Source organism: Eutrigla gurnardus (genome assembly GCF_963514095.1).
Source record: "Eutrigla gurnardus genome assembly, chromosome: 10".
In the NCBI taxonomy this organism is placed as follows: domain Eukaryota; kingdom Metazoa; phylum Chordata; class Actinopteri; order Perciformes; family Triglidae; genus Eutrigla; species Eutrigla gurnardus.
Window position 1 is genome coordinate 23,141,278 of NC_139924.1, and position 19,834 is coordinate 23,161,111.

A 19,834-nucleotide genomic window follows, 5' to 3' on the forward strand; every position below is an offset into this window, starting at 1 on the left:
CAGCAGCATTCACTTCCTAAACAAATGACTAGTCGGTGCATTTGCGTGCTCATCTGGTTGTGGTCGCGCGTATAGCTCGGCCTAAATGTCCTCACTTACACTGTACGTGAGGTCGACCTCCATATTTACATGAAGACATGTCTCCCACAACTGTGATCTGCACATCTGGGTCTGATCAGGACTGCGTCAAGCATGCACTCTCCTGGAAAGACCACAACAGCTACACATGCTGCTTTTCAGTTTTTCAATTTATGTGGTCACCTTTCTATTTTTATACTTTAATCCCTTTCTTTTGCTTTTATTCTTCTATTCCTTGCTGAATGTTTAGGGTTTCACCTCAGGTCTGAGTCGAGTTTTATTTGAATGTGCCCTCTGTTTCTTTTGCTAATCGAGCTCTAAAACCACAGAGTTCTCCAGGAGAAGCCACTGTTTGTAACCCTATCTCTTGCATCGATGTTTTAGATTTACATGAATCATTTACACAAAGACATAATCAAATAGTGTGTGAATGCACAGTTGCAGACACTCATGCAGAAACAGGCCAAGCTGCACTTTATTCACACAGTAATCCCTGTCAGCTCCTTCTCAGACAGACAGGAAGAAGGGAATGAGCGGAGGGAAGAAAATGTAACACAAGACTTGACTGAATTTCAATTGAACCCCTCGCCTCCTCAACACCCTCTCCAACACACACGAACACACTTCCCTCTCCGTAGATGCACCGCTTCCCTCGCCTCCCTCGTCACCCCTTTAGACGACCTTTAGGGCGCCACTTTCACTTCCTGCCAATCCCAGACCACAAGCCTGCTTTAAGACAGCTACCGCCTTGCACTTTTATTCATCCTGTAGTGATGAGGAGGCTGGAGAGTGAGGGGGGGGGGGGGGGGGACTTAATTTCCTCTCTGCACGTAAGGTATTGCTTTTAGTAGCCCTCTTTTTGTGCTCTTTGGAGGGTCTTTTTATCACAGCGGTAAGCATGAGGTTAGGGAAAATGTAATGGAAACAAAAACCCTGGTGTTTGAGGGCAAACAAAGCTAATAACAGACGCAGAGCTGTAACAGCTGTGGTCTGAAAAGCCTGGCTGGTGACCTGCGACCCCCTGACCCTTGTTGATCATGCTGTCATTGTGACAGGTAGAAACGTACCACATAGAGAGAGAGAGAGAGAGAGAGAGAGAGAGAGAGAGAGAGAATACATATCCAGGGTGGTCCTTGCTCCTGGTTTGTTTGTGGCTGTCTTTGACTTTATGTATGAATGTTTACATGTATACATTTCTATTGGCAGACTTTGAAATCAGCTTCTAGGTGCACCGTTGAAATGTGTGGGCCACACTTTGTTGTGACAGGGTAAGGTTTCTCCGGCTGCTCGGGTGCTGTTCAGTAGGGTCTGGTTCCCATATGCTTATTCACACTGATGAATCTAAAGCAGCAGGGGGGGGAGCAGTACAGTGAACTACAGTATTTCTAGCTTTTATTGAGGATGAAACCACATTTGCTGTCATGCACCATTAGCATCGTTCCACGCGATGATATAAATGAATTTGAAGTAGTGTATGTTTCTGACTGTTCTATTTCTTTAGGAGCTTTGTGAGGGCTCTACACCGGTAACTGCTGACTCAAGTACATTCCTCCATTTCTCATGAGCCCCATGTGTGCACTACGGGGCCGTCTGCATCACAACTGCACACGCACACAAACCTGAGTGGGTCCAACTGGCTCCTGGGCTTTACTTTCTACCGGTGAATGTTGTCGTTGGTTCCATCCTGAGCTCCAGTCTTTTGCTCACATGGATGTTTTCCTAGCAACTGCTTTTGTTTGGGTGGTGCTACAAATCATTGTTCATCTCTTGGGTCTGGCATACGCATCAGTGAATGACCTACTAAACTCTATCTGGCTTACACAAGTGATTGCTTCACAAATTCCTTCCTTTAGACTAACACAAGATTTAATTGTGTATAGCTTATACATCCATGTTTTATATATATTTTTTATTTTGCATAAGATTTAAGTTGTGCTGGATCAAATCTTATGTTATATAAAGACTGACAACTATCACCCAGTTTTACGGTTCTCCTCAGGAGTGTTATCGTTTTGATTTTACAGCCCATGACTTTACTGTCTGGTGATCACAGTGGAGCATTTAGACGCGAAAGAGAACAATATTTCCCTCTGGAGTTGGTGGAGCCCAAACAAAGCTAAAAGAGCTAAAACATTGGGCTTAAATGTGTGTCTGGATGTGTAAACAGGCAACAGTTTCCCAGAGGGGAAAAGTCCATCTGCAACTGCAATGGAATCAAAGTTGGAACACCTTTTAATGTGTCTCTGGCAGCTGTCAGCATTCCTTCTTTTCAATTCTACATCCAGGACGTTGATGTTTGTCTGGTACTCCGTCGCCCCGCTGCCAGCGATAGGCAGGATGCAGAACCGGGGCATGAGAATTAGAAAAAAGAGGCACAACAGCTCCCTTTGAGCGGCTGGCCAGTCTGGGATACCAGGCATATTTGACAGGGTGTCTCTGTATGCTCAGCAGAGACCTGTGTGCACACAGAGGGCAGCAGATAGGCCGATGGACGGGGCAGCAAGTGTCAGCTTCAGCTGTTAACCACAATGGTGCAAAAACGTCAATGTCATGTACAAACTATAAGGAGGCATCACTTTAAAACCCACTTTCTTTGTGTGCAACTAAAGTCTATAACTCTCTACTTGAATGCTAAAAAGCTCTAACATCTAAATGATGTCATGTACATTGATTGACTTCACTTGTTATGAAACTAAATATGTGAATAGGTTTACAAGTTTGGCAGATTGACACAAGTGATGTCAATTTTAGTTACTTAGACATTGTTTTTTTCTTTTCCAAAGGTTTGCAAGTTAAATTTATAGATATATTATGTAATAATCAAAGTTATTTAGAAATACAGGACAGATGTGATAGGAGCTGTTGATGCCATCTATTGGTTTCCTGTCAGGATAACACATCCAGGACATTGTTGCTTGATGCAGTTCTAATAATAATACAAATAATAACAATAATAATAATACAAATAATAATAATAATACAAATAATAACAATAATAATAATAATAATAATAATAATAATACAAATAATAACAATAATAATAATAATATCTCAGAGTGAACATTTTTTTTTACTGAATGTGTAAATGTATGGTTAATATTGTAAGTTACAGCACAACAGACAATTAGATTGACATTTACATATTATATCAATCACAGAAAATATATTTGTACCAGAATGCATTAAGGATGAGATGGATTTTTTTTTAAATAGAGCCGTCTGACTCGTTCTTTTATTTATAGGTGTTCAGCGTTTCCTCAGCCTTGTTACAGCTCCTCCACACTGTGTCGAAATTACACATTGGCTTTACTACAGAGTGCTAAATTAATTTTCCAGAAGCACAGAGGAAATGCTGAAGGAATGCAATTTGTGAACTCCTGACTCTTTTACAACGGCGCTCCAACTTTGGCATTGACTTCTTGTACTGGAAACAATGAGATTTAAAAAAAAAAAAGGAAAAGAAAAATGGGAAACTTGTCAAACAGGAGGAATACAGACGACCACAACCAGGGGCACCGAGAGGACTATGAAAGTGTTCCCTCATTTCATTGTTCCCTTACTGAAATGAAAATGAATTAATTCATTAATACCAAATCCCCCGGTGACATTTTCTTCCACTTATCGTTATTAATTCATCACTGAACCTTCCAAAAAAATAAAATAAAATAAAATAAAGGAACATCAAGCTCTGCAGTAAAGTAGCAGCACTGCATTGCAGCCTAATTGAGAGAGCTGGCTTGTTTAAAAGCCCCCCCCCCCCCCCTTGGGACGCCATCATTTAGAAGTGCTTTGATGTTTTTAGTTCGGTGTTTGTGTGACTGCAGTGAGGAAGGTTAGGCATACAGCAGTGGGCTCCTCCAGTCCACCCGGTTTCTCTGGGGACCAAAGGACCACATCTGCACCCGATCAGACCGGAGAACCCCCGCTGATGTACTTCCACTGCCCTCAGGCACTGAAGGATATGGTCTCATTAAAAGTGTGTACCAAGCTGTACATGAAAATATTTGTTTGGTATTGGAACCTTTTGTGTTATTGTATTTATTAGGCCCGTCTTGCGTTTAATGGTTGCCGTATCCACTTACTGAAAGTTTTGGAGGATTACTGGATAAAGTTAGTAGATTTATGACCCCTGTATCTGGCTCTTATACCTGGCTCATAGTGCTTAAAGGCTCACTTTTAACACTTCCAGGCGATAACAGATGGGAAATATTTAGAGTCCCACTGTAAATCAACTGTTGTTTTAAATGCAACCACGGGAGGCAACAACTGATACCTGCATACTTTCCTTTCCCTTACTCCTGGCCGACGTAAAACCGAGTCCTTTCCTGTGAAGCAATGGTCTGAGACACCTGGACCCACCATCAGAGCTTGACAGATCCCACCTGGGAAAGAGGTGCAAAGATGAATCCGTCTTACTTGTGGCTGGAAGGTGGATGTGTGGATTCTGCAATGCTGGTGTGAAATTCCAGCATCGCCACAGGCATCGAGAGAGACGTCGATCTACTGTACGAGTAGCGTGTGAGTGCATCGGCGCGGCCTCGTGTGCAACGGAAAGACACACTTCATTCTGCTGAGGACTTCACTTCCTGTTGCCAAGTCTGCGGCATCAAAGAAATAAAACACTCTCTGAGCTAACAGAGAATTATTGTCTCGGGCAGCTGCTGGTCGGCTCCCGGTCCTCTCTGGAGATCTCACTTTCCATGTTCAGATTGCTAGCGTACTTTATGTATGGAATTCATAACACAGACCAAAAATATGTCTCACCCTTCCCTGTGTGGACTTCATCCTTCCTTTGCACTTTTTCTCACTCACCTCTGATTGATGGCTGATAAGTCTCACCTGTGCTTTTGTTCTTCTATGCAAAGTAAAAAAAGGTCTTGGAAGCAAACATTTAGGGACAAAATTAAAAGCTGTATTGAATCTTGATCAAGAGGTAATTTTCTTGAAGATGAGAGAGAGAGAGATGTAGTGTTTGTAACTCAGGAAGTGGACAAGACAATGTATCCAGGAATTATATCTTTAAACGTGCAATGGGTTCCTGAGGAGATGGAAACATGGAGAATAGTAAGGTAGGATTTGCTGCTTGAACAAAGCATCTATTGTTCCCTGCCGTCGGGCATCATTTAAAAGGTTATGTTAAAGTACTGACTGTCTTGATGGTCTCATATTAAATAGTATGTTTGCAGATTTGATAGATAAATGTGGAAAAACCAATCTGCATCCTGGAAATGGTATTTTCTTGTGTACTGGTCCCTACTGTGGGGTAATGAGGACAATCTTCCCAGCAAGAAGTCATTTGATCGTGTGCAGATTTGTTCTATTTTTCCACACTCTTCCAGGTGGCCAAGGAGTGACCACACTCTCACTACCTCATCTCGAGTAAAAGCAGTTTTTGTTCATTAATTTTGTGAAACGCTTGTGGTGGTGCGGCTCTCCATGTTTACATGTCTCACTTTAACAGCTTTAATTGGGTGCAGAGGTGCGGTGTACTTGACCTGAAGGTGAAAAAACACACCACTCCGTTCACTTTCTTCTTATAAAACCATATTTTAAATGGTATGTGGTGAGAGGAAAGGAGAAAATGGGAAAATCCATAAATCCTCATAAATATCCAAGTCAGTGGACGGTGAACTCCCTCGTTCTCCAAACATGAACTGCAGAACCGAACAAATAAACTCTTCACCATCCGCAGAGGACACACAGTGATGAACCGCCTTTCACGTAGAAGAGCCACACATAAAATAGTGTTTATTTTTACAAACATCACTTAATTAGTTTCTTAATTTATGTGCGGTTGTGTCCCAGCACACATATGAAAGCAGTCCTCCCTCAAATCATGGAGCAAGTAGTCTGCATTCCAAAGTTTATGGAAGACAATTCCCTCTTTCCCCATATCTGGCTGGGTCATAGCACACTGCTGTAGACTGGCTCTCAACTTTGGAAATAAATATGTTTTTTCTGAGGTCTCAAAAAGCGTGCGTGCTTGAGGGCTACCCGCCGACCGCTTTTTTGACTCTTCATTAAAATGCAGCTGTTGCGGCATATTGGAAGCCACTTGAAATTAATTATGGTGTTTAACGAATGTGTTTAAAGCCGCCTACAAACATTAGAGAACGATATGTCACTTTATATAGGAACATTTTATCAAATCAATTCCATACAGATTCATATTTTAAAAGTTGAATGCCTCTGTTGCCCCGTTCTCCCTCAACAGCCTCCCTCACCTCTCTGTTGACTTTGCAGGAGGGCAGTAAAATCAGCACTCAATCACAAACAAAATCAAAGGCTTCCCTGTGGGTCTTGCAACCTGAAGAGCTGGGTAAAAAACTATTTTCACAGCTGGAGAGTTAAAATTGAGTGTGTTGAAAGTTTCTACTGCAGCCAGAGTCATGGCCTCAACGGGATAATCCTAATTACCTTCATTACAACAGCATTCTGTTCTGTGTAACAGTGACATGACACATGGCTAATTTAAAAGATCACAGTGCATCAAGAAGTACAATAAAAACATCAAAAAGATGTGAACCATTTTATTTTGTTTTGTCTCCCATACTTTGATAAAGTAGATACAACAAATATATATATATACTGTATTATTACAGATTAGCATAATGTATAACATTACTGTAAATTCTTGTGTACAACACAATAGACTGACTGTGTTTTTGACCAATGAACTGCACTGTGAATAGAGATAAAGAAATCTGCTATATAAAAATAATATATAAAAAAGGATAATAAAGAAACTGGAAGCACTGTACTGTCCATGCAGATATGTATCCAGTGTAAAACAAGCCTCATATTACTTTGAACAAATTATTTTCTTCCACTATGAAATTTGATTAATTGCTCTGGAAAGATCATTTATAATCTGCCTGTTGTCTTTTTCATTTGCTGTCAAACACAAAGCAATGTGTTATGACAGCAACGGCTTCTGGACAATGTTTGAAGGGAATCAAAAGCCGCTCGGTGAGCTTTTTTCAAGTCTCTCTCTCTCTGTCTGTATGTGCTGTAATAGTATCCCTAGGTGCGACCAACAACGCCTGGTCAAAGACATTACTTTCAGTTTGACTCTATGCACTGGGCCTTTTACTCCCATGAGAACCACCATAAATTAAAACCACCTATGAATTTCCAGACCCCCAGTTCCAAAGTTACAATAACAACTTTCCAGCCCCGGGCTGGGTTTTCTAGTTAAGAAAACATATTTTGGCCTATAAAATGTCTATTTCCTGTCTCTTCTTGTGCTCTGCTTATTTTTTAAATCCACAAATGTCACTGTTTTTCCACAAGCCGTCCTCACAAGTGCATATCTGAGAAAACTGTGTCTGTTCACGTTTACGTTCAGATATGCCACCATCCTCCATCAGTCTTTTTCTCACAAAACATGTACATATGTGACCTTTGAGTCTGTACCCAGGTGGTTCTTGGCCAAGCACTTGTACGTGCCAGAATCAGAGGCTTTGGGCCTCTGAATGATAAGTGTACCCTGAGGGTGGAGCAGTTCACTACCCATAGGACGGCCCTGTTCTGCCGCCGACAGCACTGAGCGATCAGGCAACTCCCAGATAATCTCTGGCTTGGGGATCCCAATGGCGGCACAGTTGAGCTGAATAGGTGTCCCCGTCACTGCCCTCACACTGGGAGGTGGCCCTGTTGTGATCCGTGGAGGATAGGCAATAATAATAACAGGGACAGTGAGCACAGCCTCCCCAGCATCGTTCCGAGCCCTGCAGATGTAGTTCCCACGGTCATGGAGGGTTGTATCCTGGACAACCAAAGTACCATTCTCTATTAACTGGTAGCGCCCGAGGACCTGAGGACGAGTAAGAGTATGGCCACCAGGAATAGTCCAGTGGATTCTGGGTCCAGGACTCCCATCAGCTAGACAATGAAGGAAGAGAGGTTGTCCAGCCACACTGCGTATGATGCCCCTCGGCCTTGTTAGGATGTAAGGCTTCTGCCCGACATCCAAAATGATCAGTTTCTCTATGTAGCCCATGAAGTTTTTGGCACCACAGCGGTACTTCCCAGCATCTTCTTTGCCAGAGTTGTAGATGAATAAAGTCCCATTTTTAACTAGATGGTGGCCACTACTAAACCTCGTTCTATTAGGCAATGTCCAAGTAATCTCCGGCATTGGGTATCCATCAGCAGAGCAGTTCAGAACTGTGGTTTTCCCGATCGCAGACGCAATACGTTCGTTGAAGGGGTTCCTGAAGATCGGCCTTCTGAGAGTACTGCTCACCTCGAGTTGCACCACCATTACTGCCTCTCCTCCATCATTCCTTGCTATGCAGATGAACTCCGCTGTATCAGTCGGCCGCACATTACGAATCTCTAATGTCCCATTATGGTGGACATTAATCCGGCTTCCAAAGTATGGTGCTGTTAGAAAGATGTTATCAGGCATAATCCAAGTGATACTAGGTGTGGGATTTCCCTGAGCCTTACAGTCTATTAATTTCCTGGTGTATTTAGAAGCAACATCTTTGATTACAGTCCTGTTCTGCCGGTAGCCATTGATCATTGGCGGATTCCCTTCTATATCAAGCTTATAGATTTTTCGATTTTCTCCAGCAGGGTTTCGAGCCATACAAACATATTCCCCAGCATCAATAAGCTTCACTTCCCTGATATCCAGGGAGCCATTGACATGCATTAGGTAGCGTTCATTTGATGCTGCGATAATGTCGTTGCTGGGCAGCATCCACAGTATCTTGGGTTTGGGCTCCCCAAGAGCTTCACAGTCAAAGCGGATGTTCCCTCCAAGTCTCATCCTGGTATATGTCTGGCTGGTTGGACGTATCTTGGGGACGGCGGTCACCACAGTGATATGTAAATGCATCTCATCCTTGCCCACCTGGTTCTCAGCATAGCAGATGTAGTTCCCTTCCTCCGACATACCAACCTGGAGGAGCATTAGACAGTCAATTAAATCCTTTTAAACCTTTTTTTTTGCTTCATTGAGGAAGAACATGCCATTACATACCTGGTTTAGGTAGAGAGTTCCATTGTCAAAAAGAGTATAGCGCCGTGCTCGCCCTCCTCGACTGCTGGCATCAGACTGAAGAGCGCTGTTCACCACCGTACCATCTGGCAGTCCCCAGGAGATCTCTGGCTTTGGTGCTCCTGAGGCTTTACAGTCCACCTTAAAGTCATTACCGTAGGGTACCTGCTTCTTTCCATAGAGCTTTGTCTCTATCTTGGCTGGCTTCATTGACACACTGACCTTCATGAGTTGGAGATCATCACCAATTTTGTTTCGTGCCACACAGATATAGTCTCCGGCATCTTTATCACTCACAGTGCTCACAATAAGAGTGCCATTATCCAGGACCTGAATTCTGCTGCCCATCCTGGGGAAAAAATTGACAGAAAATTATAGAGACTTAATTAAGCCTGATCAAATACAAGTGAGCACCATTCAATATCGTGCAAGGAAAAATTCAGACAATTCTCTAATACACTTTTGTACTTTAATTTCTGACGTGGGATTTCAAGAGCTAGCTAGCACTGTCGCGTGTCGATACAAAACATTAGCTGTGTCCGATTTAGCGTTTACTGATAAGTTTGCTAAAATGCTACCATCTATTCGTTCTCTGCATTATTGCCACTGATCGAGGCATTTATACCTGTGCCACTGGTCCACTACAGCTTTAGAGGGCAGCCTCCAAATGATCCTGGGTTTAGGGTCTCCTGTAGCTGAACAGTTTAGTCTCAGCTGGTCCTCAAAGAACAACACTGTCATGCGCTGGGATGCTACCACTATTAGAGGAGCAGACTCTTGCCTCTCTACTGTCAGAGTCACCACCCTTCTCTCTGAGCCAGTAGAGCTGGTAGCGATGCATTCATATTTTCCACTGTCTGCTGGAGTCAGATCCTTTATGCGGAGAGTTCCATTACTATACACTGATATCTTTGTGTCACTGGCAGGTTTGTTAGATTGTACCATTGACCCATCATGGAGGACCCAGTGAATGTTAGGCTGAGGACTGCCTTGGCCAGTGCAGGGTAGCCACAAGTTTTGGCTTACGAACGCTTTCACCTGCTGCCGTTTCTCCTCCACGATGCCGGGGGGAGCTGCCACCACCTGCAGTCGGACTGTAGCAGTATCAGCTCCAGCCGGATTACTGGCAATGCATTTGTAATGACCTCTGTCATAAACAGACACCTGCTCAATGACCAGAGTCCCCTCGGCAGATACTGATACCCGTCCATTGTCTGTCTTTTGACCCCTGATCTGGGTTCGGTTTGCCAGGATCCAGGATATCATGGGTGTGGGCCGACCCTCTGCCTGACATCTCATCTCAACATTGTTTCCTGCATGAGACTTTATCTCACGCAATTTTGGCTCCAGGATTCGTGAGGGGTAGGCCACCACAGAAAGTGTGACAAGGAGTTTATCTGATCCATGATCATTCTCAGCTAGACAGAGGTACTGGCCACGGTCCTTGATGTTGGCATTCTGGATCGACAGCGTGCCATTACTTAACACCTCGAACTTGCCCATCCTCCCTTGAACGGTAACCGTGCTTCCTGGAGGAGAGAGAAAGGACATTTCATCTGAGAAAAATTTAGTTTAAAATCTTTATACAAAACAATATCAAGACATTACTGACATACAGATTAATACAACAACAGTGAATTTTTTTTTACCTGTAGTTGAAGAGAAGCGCTTCCAGGTTATAGCTGGCTGAGGGTTTCCAACAGCCTCACACGGCAGGAAAGCGTCTGAGTTGGATAACACTGTGAAGCTGGCTGCATTGCCCCCAACTATCTTAGGTTTGCTATTCATGAACATTGTAGTGGGTTCAAAGCCAGCAATGCTGTCTGGGATAGGGGTGTTGGTGTATCCATTCTCAGCTGCAAGGATGGTCACTGTGTCTTTGGCACCACTAATCTGCACAGTAGGTCTGATTATCCTCATTGGTGGCCTACGAGTGGCGTGACCAGTGTTCCTCAGTGTCGGCGGTCTGATGTTGCTGTGGACTTTTGTCCGAGCTGTTGTGTCAAGTGCTTTTGTGGCAGTTGGCAGGAATGTGGTGGTAGGAGTAAATGTGGTTGAAGGGATCAAAGGTGTCTTGGTTGTAGTATAGGATGGTAAACTGCCAGATGTGGTCCAGTCAAATTCCTCATATAAGTCATTCTCCTCTTTTGATGTTTGGTCAGTGGAAACTGGAGTTCTGTCCTCTTGCCTAGATGCTGTGTATAGAGGCTTGTAGGGTGAAATAGTCTGTTGAGGTAGTGTGGTTGTCTCCATTGTAGTTCTCATAGTTGTAGTTAAAGCCTCAGTTGTGGTAGTGGGGTGTAATTTAGTGACAGCAGGTTTCCTGAAGGGTCTCCTCCCCCTAAATGGCCTCTTTCTCCCCCCTTGTCGTCTCCTTGTCCCACCAGGTCTCTCTCTGAATACAAACCCATTATCAGGTACTCCCCCAGACCCAGATGATAAGGCTTCATCAGGATTTTCGATTGACGGTGGTTTGACAGTCGGTGGGGAAGGCAGAGTCTGTGATTTTGGTGGTGTTTCAGCAGTGATGGCAGACTTGGAGTAATAACTGGTAGTAGTTAGATGGTGAACGCTGGGTCGAAGTGTTGTGAACTCAAAATCTGCAGAGGACAAATCTCCATCGTCATCATCTGATGAGCCCTCTTTGGTCCCTGTGTGTCTGGGTGGGGACACAGTCTCAGGTTGAGGAAGTGAGTTTGCGGCAGTGGTGGGCATAGCAGCAGTGGTGATGGTTGGGGTCACTGCTGTAGTCTCAGCTGTAGTTGAGGTTTTTTGGGTGACGAAAGGCTTCCTTAGCCTGCTAAGTATCTTTTCCTTCTCTCTGCCTCCAAACAGCCTGTTCCATGGAATTCTTCCACGAATAACCTTTGAGGCGGTTGTTGTCGTGGTCGTGGTGGAGATTGATGGTTCAATTGTAGGGTCAGGGGCATCAGCAGAGGTTACGTCTTCACTGGAAACCTCTCTCTCGGAATGGGTGAAGGGGGCATTTGAAATGATGTAATATTTTGTAGTAGAAGCTGCAGTTTTTTGTGTAGAGGCAGGTCTCACTGTTGAAGTTGTTGGCGTGACCACCTGCAGATCAGTGGGTGCTGTTTTCTTTTTGTCTTCATCCCAGTCATAGCCTGAGGGAAAATGTAATTAAAAAAGGAAAAGGAAACACAGATATACAAAATATCAGATGAAGAAGACCACACTAAACATTGAAGCAACAATGCAATGACTCTATATGCTTACAAAACAAATGGCTTACCTGTGGTCAGTTCAATCCTATAAGGCACCGTGGCATTCCCTTCCTTCTTCAATGAGGGCTGTTTAAGTTTGTTTATAAAGGACTGTATGTCAGTGATCCTGTTGGGTTTAATTATTCTCCTGCGGCCTTGAAAGGTCCTCCTGCGTCCCCCTCCTCTGCTGCTCTTGTGTGGAATGATATGGATCTGTTGTTGGGAGATGATGGTGGATCCTGCAGGTAGACGTGGGGATTTGATTGTTTGGGTAGTGTGGAATGTTATCTCATCTTGTTGTCTGTCTGTGGTGGTGACGGCTGTATATGTCGTCTGGCTTTCTGGGTCTGCGTGAATGACTAGTTCCACTGGGCCCGGGCCATCCCTCATTGGAGTGACATGGGGGTCTGTTTGAAATGATAGCGCAGCCTCAGTGGACGCCTCAGGCTCTGCAGGTTGTTCTCCTGAGAAGTGGAGCTGAGTTTCTTGTGACATGTCTGTCAGAGTAAGTTGGAAAGTGACCGGGCGAATCTTTGAGCTTGGCTTGGTAGTTCTTTCCAGGGTATAATAATCAGTGGTATCATCAAAACTAGAGAGGCCATATGGTGTTACTGCATCACTTTTACCACTTTCCTTCCTTTCTGTTGGATGGTGTGTGAATGTGGACTTGATTGGTGTAGAATCGGACTGCATATATGACTCTGTCGTTTGTGTGTTTGTGTTTCCTGTCACTTGACGTAAATCAATATGATTGCTGACTGTGGTTTCCATGTCAACAGATTGATGTGCCCCAATTGTTACTGCATTACTACCCTGACTAGTGTCAGGCTGCCTGTTTGATTGTCCAAATAGTCTATCTTTTAGTGGATTGTCAGTAGTTATTTTGACTATTCTTGGCACAATGAGGAGATGATCTTCATAATGATCCTCACCAGAGCCAAGATCACCATCACCAGAAAGACCGATGTTTGAGTCTTGATATTTTACCCTCTCTTTCTCCGTGTCAGTCTTTTTTCTGGATCCATCTTGAGCCTTTTTCATAAATTCAGCAAACTGTTGTGGGTCCACTTTCCTGGAAGCTTTATCAAAGACTCTACTACTCCGGATGCGGCTTTTGCCGATTGGTCTCCTCCTTTTCTGTCCCAGTCTACCTCCAGCACCCCCTCTACCCTGTGGCCTGAGTCTGGGGTAAGGTCGATCTGAGGTGATGGTCCTGGATTCCTGACTAGTTCGGTCAGAGGGACTGGAAGAAGGGATCTCATTGAAGGTGACTGTGTTTTCAGTGAAGCTAGGGTTAACAATGTCCTCCATTCCCACTGCTGATCCCTCACTGTCCAATACAGTCTCCTTTTCAGATATTTCTCCAGTCACTGTCACCTGGGATACGAGTAGATCAACGCCTCTGTGATTAGAAACCAAACACCTATAAAATCCTCTGTCCCTCACTGTCAGACCCTGAATCAACAAGGTTCCATTCTCAAACACTTTCCTGTGCCCATGAGACCTTTCCAGTACTGAGTGGTCAGGCAGCACCCACTGGACTGAGGGCGCAGGACTCCCTGTGGAGCTACAGTCAAAGGACAGATTTTCACCCACTGGCTGCGAGAGTTGGATACCGTTGACCTCAACTTCCTCCACGTCAAGGGAAAGAACAGTCACTCGAAACAAAAGGATATCTGCATCCAGGTAGTTTGTGGCGATGCACCGGTAGATGCCAGTGTCTGAAGCATCGGCACCCCGTAGGGTGAGCTTCCCTTCAGCAGTGATTATGATCCTCCTGTCTTCACTGGAGTAAGGAGCTCTGACCTTACTTCCATCTGGTAAAATCCACTCCATCAAAGGCTTTGGCTCACCCCGGATTTCACAGCTCAATTGTACCACGCCACCTATGTGAAAATAAAAGAAATATATAATTAGAGTAATTGTTATCAGTAGATTTATTTGATGTCTCAATTTAGAGTTTAACAATAGGTCCATGTAGACTGAATATAGGACAAATCAGCAATTAAGCATCAATCTCTAACTCTCACCTGTAAGCACAGTGTGCTCCGTTTTGGTTTGATTATCTCGCTTGATCATGGTCCAGGAATAGCGGTCCCTCTTAGGTGATGTGTTTTCCACACGTAGGTTGACTGCAGACTGGTACTTAATGTGCAGTGTGGAGAAAGTGGTAGTAGTGCGGTCAAGTTGGAAGCTCACCTCTCCTTGCATCAACCATGCAGGGGAGGCTTTGATCTCAGCTTCAATGTTTGTGTGAATCCCTTCCTCCATTGTTTTCATCTGGCTATAGCTGTACACCATTTCTGGGCTTCTGGACAGCATTACGCCTCTCTCAAGGGTCATGGGATAGTCACTATAGGTGGCCAGGATCTGCCACAGCTGCTGAATGTGTTCATGGTCAACGTTACACACCAAAAACGTAGTTATGCCAGCTGTAAGCACGGTGACATTGTTTCCATCCCCCTCCTCCAAGGTTTGTGTAAGGTTTTCAAAAGCAGAGGGCCTCTGGACAGTGCAGGATAGACTGACATCCTTGTGAAACTGGTCAGTCAGGTTCATTTGTATGGAACCTAACGGGGCTATGAAATCCTTGGGGGAAACTGGAGTAAAGTCCGCTTCATCCAGGCTGATATTTTTCTGCTTTAGATGAGGTTGGACCCAGGGTTTGGTACAAGTGAAGGCATCAACAGGAAGAAGGGATAGAGGTCTGCTACGATAGGGAGCAGGATTTTCACAAACAGGACACAGCTGGCCTCTTGGATATCTCCTGTCTCGCTTGCATTTCAGCACACCTGGAAACATTTAAATTGAGCAGGGCAGCGTTAGGATGGCTGTAAGAAAACAACATTTACAGTTTCCACATTATTGGCCAGCCAAACAAAAACTGATCAGTAAAACTTCAGATCTTCAGAATCAGAAAAGATCATAATCATAAAGGATTGTAATTTATGAGGTGACGTTTACATCAGCCAAGTCATGAATGGAGGCTTCCTCCTCTGTGTGTTTGGTGTTTTCTGGAGCCTCCATAATGAGAAGAGGATATGATCTCTGCCTTCAGTGATTTATACGTTTCCCTCCTTGGATATGCCTGGATACAATTCCACACACTATTACCTTGCAGGAGAAAAACCTACCATTTTAGGTCTGCGTAGAATAACCCATTAAATAACTATTGCCATTACAAACCAGTTACCAGATGTGTCTTATTAAAGCTGCCAGCAAACGTAGTTTCACAATGTTGTTTGCATGTATGCAAGGGGAAAATATTCTGATTAAGAAAGAGGGGTTTCTCTTACACCTCTATAAATGCTCTCAGACTATTCCAAAGCACACACACACTGCTCACCTGTGTTCCTCTGCGCCCACACTGAGAACCACTCCATACGGCAATCACATGTCCACGGATTTCCATGAAGGAAGAGGTTCTCTAACTCGCTGCAGCCTGAGAAGATACCTTCAGGCAGACTGGTGAGGAGGTTTTCCGACAGGTAGATGTTTCTCACCATGGACACCTTGAACACCTGACTGTGTCTTAGTGTGACAAATGTGTCTGGGTGGAGCTGCTGGAGGTGGTTACCCTCCAGATGGACCAACTGTAGTTTAGTGAGGCCATAGAAAGCTTCTGGGTGGATGAACTCAATGTGATTGTGGTCAATGTGGAGTCTCAGCAGACTGTCCAGTCCTTTGAATGTCTCCTTTTTGATTTCCCTTACTTTATTAAAAGACATCTTCAGGACCTGTGGGAATAAGATTGAGAAGTTGGTGATGTTTTTCAAACAAATGGTGAGTTAAGATTTCTATTAACACACAGGACATTATTGAGATTTACCATGAAATGTTATCAAGGCAATTTGAAAATATTGTATTTAGTCTGGAAAGTTGCAAGCAATTAGTTATTGGAGAGCACCCTTTATATAAAATAAAGCTTGTGGTGTTTTTAGGCTGTAGCTTGTGATGCTGATGCAATGGACTGTGCTATACTGTACTGATATTTGTCCATCTGTTAACTGTTCATTTACATGAACATCAAACATCAGTGGAAGTAACATTGCACATACTTTATATTTGTGTGTTGAACTGGCATGCTTATATACCCCTATACTTTTGATATTCCAGTAAAACGCGTACATTCCAATGTTACAGGACACGTCTGTCGAGACTGGCAACACATGATTTCACCTGTAAGGACTTGAGATCTTGGAAGGCTCTGTCATCAATGCTGTGGATGGTGTTGCTATGCAGCATCAGCAACTCTAAGTTTTCAAGTCCCGAAAGATCATTTTCTCCCAAGACAGTTATACTGTTGTACCTAAACGAAAAATGCAGGGGGAAAGAAATACAAACTTCAGCTTACCAGTTTGAATGTACCACAAACTATTTTATGGAAGTGAATGAACAATGAAAACAGTTCCATTTAAAGCCCTGTACACACAAACATGTGTTTTATTAGACCTCTGCTCAGGTTGAAGATGAAAAAGCAATACTGGTGCATGACTGATAATGTCACTGTTATGTATGTTCTTACAAATTCTCATACAAAGGCATGCAATGGCTACTTTGAGAAATACACCAGTGTGGGTGAATACCAGGTGTGTATTACCTTAAATATTGACATACATTTAGATTCACTAATTCCAGCTAAGCAATTTGTTCCTTTCGTCGTCACTCCATTTAAAAAAAAAAAAAAAGATATATAAAATGTATATTAACGTTAACCCAAGGATGAGTATTCATTACACACTGAACCAACTATTAACTATAATACCATATTCAAGATACAAACATTACAAGAGTAAAGGTCTAAGTTTCCCCTCCCTGATGGATATCAAATCAGACTATACTACATGACCACACAGTGCCTGTGTTAATAATGCTGGTCTAACCTGGAGAAGAGGTCCAATTAAAGTGAAAACACAGAGGGCGTCACATAGGCTTGCATTAGCTTGAAACGACGTAGACAATTGCTTTGAGAATCAGGTCACGTTTTTAAAACTGGCGACCCGAGGAGACACAGCAACACACTTAATCAACATCAGGTAAGACAACTCAACAAGATGTTTACCTGGAGGACAGCCCCACAGGGTGATACAACCTATGTGTGTTTTTAGCACAAATGCTAGCTAGCGGCTAACAGTACCGAAGAGAGCGGGAGTTTAGCTCATTAGCCGTTAGAGGTGTTGAACTCGACTCGGTGTGCCGAGTCCGGGTAATTTAAATGTCTCTGTAAGCTATGAGAGCTATGAGAAACCGACCAGAGGGTTAATTTATCTGTGGAGCAGGTTTCAGGACACGAGAACCCAGTGGCGAGGAGCTAGCTAGTAGTTGTTGTGAAGTTACAGCTCAACGCGTCTAAGTTAGCTAGTTGTTATTTGCTAAAGCCAATCTTAGCTAACGTTCCCACACTAACGCTACTTATTTTAGCCTGAGCTCACTTGTTAACCTGCCCAACTCATACAGTTAAGGTAAGGTTATGCTAACTATGTTTACGTTTATGGTTAATGAACGAAAAGTGTCTCCCATCGACATTTTAATTCAATAAAAAGAGCGACTTTGTTGACTAAGTGACGGTATGTAGCTTTGCTGAATTAGCTTAAACTCTAAAAAGGCAGCAACGTTACCTTCCCAACACATTTGTAATGTTATCCCTGTTTATACAATCGGTGGTGGTGAATCATCTGCAGTTCTCCAATCTGTCAAACGCAGGGAAGAAAGCGAAAGCTCACCCGAGGTTAATCCTTTCCACAGCTGGCTGGATGTGGTCGGGTATGGCGGTCAAGTATCTGAAGGTGCAGTGCACTTCGGTGGGAACGGAGCAGACGCATGATTTGGGGCAGTCGCCGCTCGTCGGCAGCACAGCAGCCAAGAACAACAGAGCCTTCAGCAGCCACCTCCGCAGGTAGGACGCTCTGCAGCCGCTCATTGTGCACGGGCGAGGGGGTTGGGGGGCACACTTAGTCCCGAACCATTAATGAAACCCACCTGGAAAGAGAGGCACAGCGTTGCTCCAGATATGGATAACAATGACAGACTGTACGATTATATAAAGTCGGATTACCCGATAAAGGCAACATAAGTGCAGTGTTTTGCACATTTGCAATCTTTTTATATTTCGTAGTAATTTGCATATTTATATAGTATTTTTCTGCATTACGACGAAGGTATTTTGGATTGGATATACACTACGATCAGACTAGTAATAAAGTAAAACATAAAAATGTCACATGCAAAATCTTCATGTCAAAATGATCAAAATTGCTTCTAGTCTATATAAATTATAATAACCAGCGTGTTACTGATAATACAGGGAGAAAAAAAAACAACTTAATTACCTACAGTCTTTTTCACCGCATTTAAACAGCTGTAAAAAAAAAAACGGAACTGCTGCCCTTGTAGTGATAAGATCCCAATGAAAGAGAAAAATGTCCACATTCAGGGTGAGCACTTCTCCAGTTTGATCCCTCGGATGAGAGCAGCGTGTCTGAGGCGCAGAGAGCCGGGAGTCATAGCTGTGTGAGCGCCTGCAGTTGAGCGCACACTTTGCTCTCCTCCGCCCCCCTGTAATCTGCTGTAATGTAATCCCAGGTTTAGAGTAACTGCAACCATGAAAAGCACATGGAAGTGGTCTGCTGGAAATACCACGCATCTGATAGACTGTTAAATGTAATTAAAAAAAAACACAAACTCATTCCTGAACTGAATAGTTGGGGACAAGATGACTGACTGCAGTTATATTTGATTTATGCCAGGTGATTAAGTTTTAGAAGTCACATCAGAATCGAAATGCTTGCCTGATGTTATTTCTTGGATATCGGCTCTCTTATCATAATAGATTTAAACAACTGCCCCAATGTTGTCTACACGACAATCTATTTGTTAAACTCTGAGTCAGATGAAAGCAATATTCAATCAAGATGGTCAAGAGCGAATGTGTAACAGATTAACTCAAGCATTTTGCTTTCTTCTTTCCCATTAAATGGGCCATTGAAGCCATTGTTTGTATTAATGTGTTTGGCTTAAAATAAAAACCACAAACAAAAGTCATTCCAGGCATGTTGGGTGCATTTGTTGTACACAAGTCCCTCTGAATCAGCAAATTTAGAGGTGAAGACTTTTGTTTCATGCTTCTGTTGTATGCACAGTATCAGATATTTTACATGACAAGTTTGTCTTTTTTTTAAACTTTTACATCCAATACTTTCAATTTAAATTGTATAAATGATGTTGACTCCACACCTGGAAAACACTAACAGGGGTAGAGGTACATTCTTTTGATATAGTGTCATACCGCACCCCCACCTGACTGTCGCCATCAACGTTTCTGAGTCATTCACTTGTAAACAGTATTCACGAAACAGCTGAAGCTGTCTTAAAATCATGCAACGTGTGTTTTGGCCTCCCAATATTAAATCCCCTCTCATAAAGCTGCTGCCTCACCACATCCCACACTCGCACCATTAACCATGAACCCACACACATTGGAAATCAAATGCACACACATACAAATTATGAACATTTGTAAGAGGGG

At 43.3% G+C, this 19,834-nt stretch overlaps 1 protein-coding gene across 1 annotated transcript; it reads right to left on the reverse strand.

The window, feature by feature from the left end:
* Window positions 1-6,611: 6,611 nt before the first annotated feature.
* Window positions 6,612-18,746, reverse strand: igsf10 (immunoglobulin superfamily, member 10). The gene is made up of 10 exons (XM_084018639.1): window positions 18,639-18,746; window positions 18,033-18,288; window positions 16,489-16,618; window positions 15,656-16,046; window positions 14,340-15,101; window positions 12,339-14,195; window positions 10,738-12,210; window positions 9,714-10,617; window positions 9,071-9,437; window positions 6,612-8,989 (listed from the first exon to the last, which is right to left on the reverse strand). Exons 2-10 carry the CDS (start codon window positions 18,227-18,229, stop codon window positions 7,457-7,459), a joined length of 7,614 nt encoding a protein of 2,537 aa, XP_083874765.1. The 5' UTR covers window positions 18,230-18,288; window positions 18,639-18,746; the 3' UTR covers window positions 6,612-7,456.
* Window positions 18,747-19,834: the final 1,088 nt, after the last annotated feature.

Excerpts from the sequence above, each read along its gene's own strand:
- igsf10 (XM_084018639.1), bottom strand. The coding sequence starts at position 18,229 with ATGAGCGGCTGCAGAGCGTCCTACCTGCGGAGGTGGCTGCTGAAGGCT. Across the intron at positions 15,102-15,655 it reads GTGGGCGCAGAGGAACACAG|GTGTGCTGAAATGCAAGCGA; the intron begins GTGAGCAGTGTG and ends AAATGTTTCCAG. Across the intron at positions 8,990-9,070 it reads GAACTCTCTACCTAAACCAG|GTTGGTATGTCGGAGGAAGG; the intron begins GTATGTAATGGC and ends ATGCTCCTCCAG.